Source organism: Chenopodium album, chromosome 7, assembly GCF_948465745.1.
Source record: "Chenopodium album chromosome 7, dcCheAlbu1.1, whole genome shotgun sequence".
In the NCBI taxonomy this organism is placed as follows: Eukaryota; Viridiplantae; Streptophyta; class Magnoliopsida; order Caryophyllales; family Amaranthaceae; genus Chenopodium; species Chenopodium album.
In genome coordinates this window covers 67,440,871-67,451,759 of record NC_137840.1, presented here as the reverse complement: position 1 = coordinate 67,451,759, position 10,889 = coordinate 67,440,871, and the positions used below count along the sequence as shown (strand labels likewise).

Here is a 10,889-nt window from a genome sequence, read left to right as displayed (position 1 = left end):
ATTGGGTTGAATAATTAAGGATTTTCAGGTTAGATTTAAGAATGAACCAGCCACATTTGCATTTTTTTTTTTTTTTGACAAGAGCCACATTTGTATATAATTAATTGTCATTATTATTTTTCTTGACTAATCATATTAAAGTGTTACGATAAAAAAAAAAAAAAAAAAAAAAAAAAAAAAAAAAAAAAAAAAAAACACTATATTAAGCACAAATAAAATTCAACTAAACATATACTCCCTCGGTTCCCAAAAATTCGACCCTTTTGGGTTGATTTCACGGTTATTAAGAAACTTAAATAGTAAAAAGAAATAAAAACACATTGGAAAGATAAATTTACATGAGGTTTGTAAAAAAGTAGAGAGATAAAGTATTAAAAATACATTAAAAAACAAAATTTTATATGGAAAAGCTAATTTTGCATAAATATTGTTGTAAATTGGTGGGTATTTTAATTTAATGCAAATGGATCGATCATTTTGGGATTAAAATTAGGGCAAAAAGGACGGAGGGAGTATATTACGATATTTTATGCATTATTTTTTGGCTCATTGATTTGTGTTGATATGATTACAAGGATGACTAATTAATTAATTATGTGATCAAAGTTTTTTAAAAAATAATTTAAAAAATTGTACAAGGGTGAATATTCAACAAATCAAAGAAAAAAAATGCATACATAGGATTAATTATTTGGTTGTACAAGTAATAAATAATTCAATCTCATCCAATTCCATGACTTAGATACATTTATTTCAAGGACCAAATATTTGGAACCAATAATAGAACGTAAAGTGTATACAAATTAATGCTAGACATAGAGGCAGTACTACATAATAAAAGTAAATTTGAAGGTCTATCAACACCTAAATAAAAAGTTTAAATTAATACTACATACTAGTACAAAATTGACCCCGTGGTAAACCTATACACAAAATACTACTTCCCCTTATTTTCGACTAAGGCCCTGTTGTCATCAGATTATTTTCAGCTCAGTTCAGTTCAGTTCAGCTTCTAATTTCCTTCTCTCGGCTCGTAAAATATTTATTTCAACTCAGTTCAGTTCAGCTCTAATCAGTTCAGTTTAGTTCAGTTCAGCTCTAATAAGTTTAGTTCAGCTCATGTTCAGTCAATGAAAACAAACCCTAATTAAACTTACAATATATTAATTACTCGTACCATCTATAAGCTAGGTAATAGTTACCCTTTTTTTATTGTATGGTGCAAAGGAGGACCATGCCCAAAACAAAATAAATAAGACGAGCTATGAATTAATTGTGGTAAAGCTACACCTTCAAATCATTAGCTAAAATATCATACGAGTACTAGTATATTTTAAATCTAATAGAGAATCATGAAAATTAGTAATTTTGTTGTCTTGAATAGCTTCATGATTTGTTAACCAATCCGCAACATATAATAGCTTCCTGTTTTGGAAACTTTAGTTTCTTTGTAAACGTGAGGAATTCTTATTTCTTTGACAAAAGATAATATATATATACACGAGTTCATTGTATATATGTATACAATATCATGCATCAATGATTCAATGCAAGTGATATATATACTATCGTATGATTTAAGATGTTAAAAAACATTACTCAACTCTTCATTTAATCAAGTGTTTACGGAGGTACAACTTTCCTAAGTACTTGTATGATGTACAAGTAATTTCTTTGTTATACGTTTACTTTCTAAACAAAGTAGGTTATACAAACATGAGATCTAATAACTTGCTAAAGAAGCAACCTTGTCAACTAGGTTTGATCAAACCCGATAAGATGACCTGATTGATCAAATGAGTAATAATGAGGTACTTTAGTAAGCTATGTCCAAGGGACATTTGGGTTTAATCGAACAAATGCCTTTTTTCAAATTAAAGCTTACTTTCATTGTTCTTATTTTTTTGCTCTATTTGACTTTTTATAGTTTTCACTTCCGTCTCCAAGATGCATTATAGAGCACACATATCTTCATTCTATGCATGTAAAAATTATAAAAATTAGATATTAATAAACTATGTAATGAGCCGAATCTAACAAAATCGTTCATAAATATATTATCTCTTATAGATTAACGGTAATTTACTGTCAAAATTTACAAAATTTGACCCAAAAAATAATAATGGAGCAAAAATAAAGGGACAAAAGTGATTATCAAACTTTATGTCCCAAGTTAAATTACTTTGGTAATGACACAGTATGTCCCAAACCTAATCCCTAGCTATCTCTATTCTCTAACAGTGTGGTGCCTTGTTGTCAGGACTAGGGAAAAGGAGCTGAGAAGCTTCTAACCCAAACTTGGGGTACATGCGATAGGTAAAGTTAGGCCATGTTTACTTCATTTTAAAATTTGCTAAATTGAAATAATTTTTACTGCACTACAAGAAAAATCACTTTTCGTAGCGATTATTTCATAGCGATTGTTCATTCGCTATAATATGCAAGTATGTCTGTGAAATAATTAAGGATGTCGTATCATTTTTAAAATCGCCATGGTTTTCCCATATAAAATCGATACGGAAAGCATAATAATTAATATCCACACTATTTTTACACATTTATATAATTTTGAGAAATCGTATCATTTACAATCGCCACTAAATCCTAAAAATTGATACGAAAAGCCTTTTCAACACTAGATATATAAATATTGTTTGACAAAGAATACATAAAATATGTCATAGCTTATTGGTGAAATATTTAATATAAGAGTTTGAGGTTGCATGTTCGAATCTTATAAAGATCATACGTATGTTTTTTTTTTTTTTTTTTTTTTTTGAAGAAAATGAGTTGAACATTTATAGCGATTGTAATCGCTACAATAATCACCACGATTGGATGTAATTTTTCGTATCGATTATTGAGGCCAACCCCAGCGATATTGAAAACCACTACTAAAGGCTAAGGCAACGGGGGATATTGTATCGAATGACCATTCGTTGGGAAAGCTTTTTGTTGCAATTGCAATCGATACTAAAGGTTAAAATAATCGCTACGAAAAGGTTATTTTCTTGTAGTGCTGATTAATTCCTCCGTTTTTAAATATTTGCTCTATTTTTTCATGTGCGGAGTTTTATAAGAAATTGGAGAAAATAATAAAATATAGAGTTAGTGGAATAGATGGAAGATTAAAAAAAATTGTAAAAACAAGACAAAAATAATGGAGAGAATTGAAGGAGAAAGAATAAGAAATTATTAAAATATGATTTATGTTGGGTTCACTAGATGAGAGAAATGAATTAAATATTTTTAAAGCTTTCAAATAAGGAAATGGAGCAAGTATTTAAAAACGGCGGGAGTAAAACTTAGTACTTCGATCCTCCGTTTTTATTTTATTGCACCATAAGAACTTTTACACTATTCATATAATCTTCTTTGACCATCATTTGTGATTTATCTAATAGGAAAAATCATAGTCCTGTGACATCTAGTTAGATTTGTCTCGAAATTTACTTTTTAAATATCAATTTTTTTTTATAATTTTTACAAAAGTATAATTGAAGATATTAATAGCTTAAGTTATGCATTGACAAACGTAAAATCCCTCATTATGCAATGAAAAAAATAAAGGAGGAAGTAGAATACTTAATTGATTTTCTATTATGTTTGTTATTTGAAGACTAGTAATATAATCATTTATATTGAATTTTATTTTTAAGTGAAAAGAGCACGGTCTTATGAGTAATATTTGTTAAGATACTACTCCCTCCCTCCCGCAATGATTGCCCTTTATGAGCACCCTTTATGAGCAAAATTTTCACAGGAATTAATAAATATAAATTAGAAGCTAAGTAGTAAAAGCTAAGTACATTGAATTGGTAAATTTATACGGGGTACAAATGTAAAAAAGTAGAGAGATAATGTAATAATATTATTTGGAAAAACAAAATTTATATGAAAAAATTAAATTTGCACAAATATTGTTGCAAATTTTAGGGATTTTTGGTAAACAAAAAATAAAAAATTAATATTTATGGTTGTTGGATAAGGTAAATGGGGTGAACATTTAGAGACTAAATTTTATCCAAAAGTGATTGTCATTATGGGACAAGGGGAGTATATATAATACAAGTCCGCTCACAAATTAAATTATATAATTAATTAATAGTATAATAATTCAAAAACCTTAGACTAGAGGGCACTCAAGATTATTCCATCTCTCTCAATCTCATACAATCTCCACATCTAAGCCCATAGTGTATTTCCTCTCGAATACACAAAGGCCTTGTTTGGCAAATGGCGGTTGGCTGTTGGCTGGTTCACTTGGCTTGTTTGACTAGCTGGAATGTTTGGCTGTTTATAATGGCTTTTGAAATTGGTTGTTTATAAAAGTGTTTGGTAAATTAATTGTTGGTTGTTGGATGTTTATTAGATAATTTGTGGGCCAACAAGCCAAAAGCCATCAAAAAAGCTACTCAAAGCAGCTTTTTCATTTTGGCTTAAAAGCCAGCTTTTTCGCTGACTAAAAAGTCAATTATCAAACACATTTTTTGGCTGTTTGACCACCTAAAAAAGCCAAAAGCTAACCAAAAAGCCATTAAAAAGCCAATTACCAAACATGGCCAAAAACTATGCCTAAGATAACATATAGATTCTCCCTCGCTCTATACGATTTCTCACACCTCACTTTTAAACACGTACACAAACCATTTTTATTTTTTATGTATTTTTATTTCTTATCTTTCTTTTTAGGTAAAATGGCAATGTGTAATACGGAATTACGGAGCATAATGCTAAATCTGGAGTTTTCATTAAGGATTTTTATATAGACACGTATTTGTTTTCAATAATAATTCACGTAAAATAAATCTCCATGATCAAACATATATATCCCAATTAACTTGTTACTGCCTATGTTATATACGAAGTATTCTTCAACTTTTTTGTGACTACATATTATCATCACCTTTATTCCGATCCTCTTAAGGTGGTAGCTTAGTATTCCTTGCATATTTTGTAATTGCATATTAGACTATAGTATAGATCTATGTTAAGTACCGGAGATATAATATCATTAAATAAACTCAAAAATATTATTGATTCATGTATATTACCATGATTTCGAAAACACTTTATAGTAGTTTTTATAATAAATTTACCCCTTATATGGTGATAATATAACGCATGCAATAATTAACTACGTGAATTTCCAAATCAGTCGTACTTTAAACTTTTAAATAGATCTATTTGTTGCAATTTAAATAACCCCATCTCTCTTATTAGGCTTTCGACTCCATTCGATCCACATATTCCAAAAATTCACTCCCATTACTCTTTTTTAAGGGAATTTAATATTTATAGAATGAAATTATTGCAAATCACAGAGTAAGTAATTAGTACAAATTATACTACTCTTTAGTGTCATAGAATTTAAACATCTAGAAAAGGAAGAAGTAGATGAGGGAGATCCCTAACCCTAACTACTAGCTAGGGTTTGACCACTCTATATATATGTTAATTAAGGTACAAAGAATGAATTCTTGGTTTCTAATTAAAACTAAGCATTAAATAGAATTCAGCAGTTCGGGCTACAAACTCATCTGTTTTCTTTCTTAAGGAAAGGTAGGTTTTATACATAACTTCCTCATTTACGTACATTGGCTTGTTAAGCTATTAGTACTTAGTGAGTTCAGTGATTTTAGAATTCCCATACACCTACATCTATCAATTCATCATCTCTTCCATTTTCTTTGAGTAGGGTTATAATAACCTTCGGTTAATAGGCATGTTTGTTTTCAAATTGTAAGTTCATGTGTAAATCCATGCAATTTCTTATGCCACTCGAGTTACATGCATGATGCATACATACGTCGCACTTTGTACTTTGTATTTGTTTCATGTCTTACTGGCCTAGCAATCCAGACATACGGTGTGTGTGATATACACATACGTGCTTTAAAAAAAAAAAAAAAAAAAAAAAAAAAAAAAAAAAACTTTCCTAACACTCATAAAAATTGTTGATAAAAGCGTTGAAAATTTTAATATTTTATACTATTAATAGTTTCTCGAGTTATACTCGGGTTAATTACTATAGTAATGAAAGTCAATGAATTCAATCACGAGCACAATTCATATCTGTTAAAGATGAAGGACTTCATACAGACCCCAGGATGACAAGTTGGTTATTATTTGAACCAACACTTCATCTCTTGTACAACTAATAAAAATGCAATATAGATGAACAAAACTAAACTCGTTTTTGGGACTTTATAAGCATATTGAATTTCAAGCCAATTCATACAATCCCGAGGGCACCCCATACATATATTCAGTTTTATTTTTAAAAAAAAATTCAAAATCGGCCCGAAATTGTGGATTATATCTTTTAGTTTTGCACTACATTTGACTTTTTTTAGCACGATAAAAAACCATGAAGAGATGCTTTTCATATACCCCAATACACTCCAATAGTCCATTAGAGTGGGTGGAACTGTCCACTTTACCTTTAAACTACCAATTTACTCATTTACAGTACAACTTATGTTAATCTCTTTAATTCAAGGCCACCACACACCTTTATGAAAACATAAAATGATCATATATGATTCCAAACAATATTATATGATCTCGGGATGTACCTTGTAATACGTATTAGATTTTTTGGATTATAGGCTTATAGCCTTCATTTTTGGACAGTTTTGGACTTTTCCATATCCGAAAAAGGAAATAGATCGATGTGTTTTCCATTCACCTCACAACACCCCAAGAAGCCATTTAAGTGGTTGGAAACTTGAAACCATTCACTTTGCTTTTAAACATCATGTTTCAGAGATATAGGCTTTTACAAGACCTTTATGTTATCGACTAGTGGTCGTGTATGAGCCTAATAGACCCCAAGATGCATCCCATATTGTTGTGTGAATCTTCGATACCAAGTTTTCGAAACCTCCCAATAATTGGCCCGATTTGTGAACTATATAACCTTCAAATTTGACTTTCATAAATCAGTTTTTTAACCTGACAATATTATATATGAAGGTTTTGCATAGGGTTCCCAAAGAGCCTTGAGAGTCCTACTTGCTGCCCTGAATACAACCAATCACTTATCCAGTTATCCTATCAACATTTTTTGTCAAAGAAAAAATAAATTGCTTGGTGTTGTTACATTTTTAATCTAAACATATTGAAGAATTTCTTCTAATAAAAATTAATAATAATTTTGTCAAAAAAAAAAAAGAAAAAGAAAAAAGTGGACCACAACACTTTACAAAATTAAGTCATGAATTGGCCCGTAAATTAGCCCAGCTCAATTGTTCCATTGGCGATCAGCCAATGACCGTCACTCGGAAGAAAATTGGTGGACCATCAAACTCATATTGAGTTCATACAGTGTGTTGACTGACCCATCTTGGCCATCTTAAACACCAATTTTAAAAAAGAAAAATTGCACTTCTCATTAATTCTTTTCATCCAAAAGATGCTTTCAAACTCTGATTTCCATATTTAGAAATCCAATTTCAAAGCAGCTGCTGGACCATCTTCATCATTTTTATAAGTTGAATTCAATAATTAATTGTTGAACAATGACTTATTGTCCTAAGACTTTGTTAGTTAATTACACTGAATTAAATGTCCAAATTACTATTTACAACTCTCTTTCTCAATTTTTATATATCTTATGATCCATTGGAACATATTGAAACATCATAACTAAGAATTACATCTACGCTATATATGGATCAATAAGTTGATTACTTGTTTATTTAGATGATGACCTTTATTTTGTCACACGGTCTTATCTAATAAGACCAATTTGATGTCTGTACATTCATATGAATACTAACTATTAAATCAAGTACAAATTAGGCAAAGCTTGCTATTATAAATTGAACTTTGTTGCCTTTGTAAACGGATCATGGTTCACTAGCACTCTTCCATAATATAACGCGAGTTAAGGCTCCTGCTTGACAAACTTGTGCCAGTACCAATGTTGGTTCCACACAATATGCATAGAATCTAAAGGAATACCCTTTGTTTCTGGCAAAAACAACGCGACAAAGATGGTCATTATGACAATCCAACCAGCATAGAAGAAGAAGGCACCGAATTTGAAGCAGCAGAGCATTGCTAAAAATGTTTGTGAAAGTACAAAGGTGGTGGCAAAATTCACAGCAACACTTATGCTTTGGCCTGTTGGCCTAATATTCAATGGGAAGATTTCACTTGGCACAAGCCAGCTTAGGGGACCCCAAGACCACCCGAAACCAGCTGCATAGATGCACATGAAAACTAGCACCAGCACCGTGTTTCCCTTGGATATGTGTTCCGTTCCTGATGTACCTGTTGTTGCTACTAGAACTCCTGCCACTGCAATCTTCAGGATGGATAGAAATAGAAAATTAGAAGTACTCGAGTTTGTAATGAAAATTTTGTATTTTCCAAGCTGATTATTTGTATGTCACTGCCATTAGTTCCATCTCGTATATGATTGTTTAATTCACATGGTTAGAGGGATCATTAATAAATGTTATGTTCAAAGTGGCCTATGAGTATAATTTGGGACTGTCTATAATAGAAATGTGACTTGCTAATTCAGGATAGATGGGATAATTATAGGACACGAGTTTATCTCAAGAAATCGTGTTACATTTTTGTTGAATTAGACAGATATTATAATTCATAGGCCAAAACTACACTCAAAGAGGTGGTCCAAAACCATGTAAATATATTTTGAAACTGAAGAAATAGGTAGTGTAAAGTGAGTATATAATGTACCTGGAAAATAAACATCTGAGCACCGCCTTCCAGGAACAAGAACCTTCGACCAAATCGATCAACCAAAAAAGTGGACACGAGTATGGAGCCCAGATTAACAACACCCAGGATGATAGCTGCAATCAAGGCAGAGTCACTACCAAACCCAACAGACTGAAACAGGACAGGGGCATAAAATGCAATAACATTGATCCCAGTAATTTGTTGAAAGAAGGGGATAAGAATCGCCAAGACTAAATGTGGCCTATAATGCCTCTCAAATATAGTCTGAAAGGGTTCCTCTTTAGCTGCTTTGGCTAACTCAGTAGCCTTGATGAGCTCCGCAAACTCAGCTGTTACATCAGTATTACCCCCTCTTGCGTTCTCTAAGGACTTCTCGGCCTCCTCCATCTTGCCTCGTTCCACCAAACTGTTAGGGGTGTCTGGAATGATCAGAACTCCTACGGTCATTATGGCTGCTGGGATCACCGCGAAGCCTAAGGAAAGCCGCCATCCCCAGGCTTTCTTTGCTGTCGCGTAATTAATGCAGTTGGCTGTTACCACTCCAATGCCTATGAAAAACTGAAATCCAGTGTTGAATGCTCCTCGCCACTTTGGAGGCGCCACCTCTGATAGATATAACGGTGTTGCCTATGGTACAAAGCCATGATTTCGTATTACAATACTTGATGTTATAGTCTAAGTAAATAATGATTAGATGATAACTGTAATACAGGGGAACCATTTTTTTCACAAGAGTCACAACTATCATAAACCATTTCTTGTTTATGAGACGGTATTATTGGAACATCCCACATAAATTAAAAATTAATTACGAATATATGAAGTACGAATCTTGCAAGAGCTTTGTTTTAAAGGGGAATAAAGGGTCTCCATTAGTCCCAAATCTCAACATTAACAAATAGCATTAGCTCGAAAGGCCACCAAAAACACTAAATTTTTTAAAAATTATGCTAACCTGATTCGTAAAACCAACACCAAATCCTAGCAAAATGCGGCCAAAGATGAGCATAGCAATATTTTGAGCAGCAGCATTCACAGCAGCACCAAAAAGAAAGGTGCAGCCACCGAGCACCATGGTGAACTTGCGTCCAAACTTGGCAGTAATACGGCTGGCCACTAGGGAAGCGGCTAATCCGGCTATGTAGAGAGAAGATGTGAAGGATGTCAATGCTTGGCTATCATACATACAGTACATATTTGTTTTGACATCCCCTGATTTCTCCAATATTGATGGGAAAAACTTTCTTAAAAACGGTACCATTGTTGTTACTCCCCCTGAGGTACAAGCGAAAGAAATTCAAGACATTGTTACTCGATTATTTTGTAAGATAGTTGAAAATTTGAACTTGTGTAGAGGTAATAAAGGAAGATGATTCCGATAAACTACTAATGCAATTATTCAGTTGTTTAATTAACTTGTGTTCGACAATATAATTGATCTTCTGTTAATCATCTAAGCTCATCTACCAGTCAAAAACGTTAAGTAACAACTATAAAGTTCAGCCAAATGAAATGATATATGCTGTTAAACTAAAAAAATATTAGTACTGAAGATGGTACCTGAAATGCCAATATCATAACCGAAAATGAGTCCACCAGAAGCAGCAACAATACAGGTTATCAGCACAGCGGCTGTTACATGCCCACCCGAGTCACCTCGAACTCTAGGCCCCCCTCCATCTCCTACAAAACTTCCTCCTGCCATTTTCGGTTGGTTCTTTTTGGAGCTCCTTCTCTACATTCTGTCTACGGAAAGAGAGATCCAAAAAGAGGAACTTTACAAAGGTGGAATTAAATGTCCTTAACTCTGAAGATATATTAATGAGCGTGGTACCAAAGAATACACTTCTTGTGCATGCGTGAAGCGCAATAGGTTTTTCTATATCAGTAGTCATTTGCAGCTGAGAACTTTAGTACAACAAATTTTGGAAGTATTTTTTTTACTTTAACTCAAAAGGGATGGTAAATCAAATCATGCTATAAAGTATTTTTTTTACTTTAACTCAAAAGGGATGGAACAAAAAGCCATATCACATTGTACTTTTTGTATAGTTTTTTTCTTAAAAACCTGCCTTCCATACAGAAATCTTTGAGATTTGTTTTAGTTGGTAAGGAATACTTAAGGGTTAAGATTACTTACACAGTTACACTCACACTTTTAAATGTCTGGC

General features: G+C 32.3%; 1 protein-coding gene across 1 annotated transcript; it reads right to left on the bottom strand.

Moving 5' to 3' along the window:
* Positions 1-7,766: 7,766 nt before the first annotated feature.
* On the bottom strand, positions 7,767-10,597 carry LOC145638156 (sugar transport protein 5-like). The gene is made up of 4 exons (XM_081689116.1): positions 10,279-10,597; positions 9,674-9,993; positions 8,716-9,345; positions 7,767-8,314 (listed from the first exon to the last, which is right to left on the bottom strand). The coding sequence occupies exons 1-4, from the start codon at positions 10,421-10,423 to the stop codon at positions 7,892-7,894; spliced, it is 1,518 nt and encodes a 505-aa protein (XP_081545242.1). The 5' UTR covers positions 10,424-10,597; the 3' UTR covers positions 7,767-7,891.
* Positions 10,598-10,889: the final 292 nt, after the last annotated feature.

Bases quoted from the DNA above. Each gene is read 5' to 3' on its own strand.
- LOC145638156 (XM_081689116.1), bottom strand. From the start codon at position 10,423: ATGGCAGGAGGAAGTTTTGTAGGAGATGGAGGGGGGCCTAGAGTTCGA. The intron at 9,994-10,278 runs GTACCATCTTCA...CTTGTACCTCAG, and splicing joins TTATGATATTGGCATTTCAG to GGGGAGTAACAACAATGGTA. The intron at 8,315-8,715 runs GTACATTATATA...TCCATCCTGAAG, and splicing joins CTCAGATGTTTATTTTCCAG to ATTGCAGTGGCAGGAGTTCT.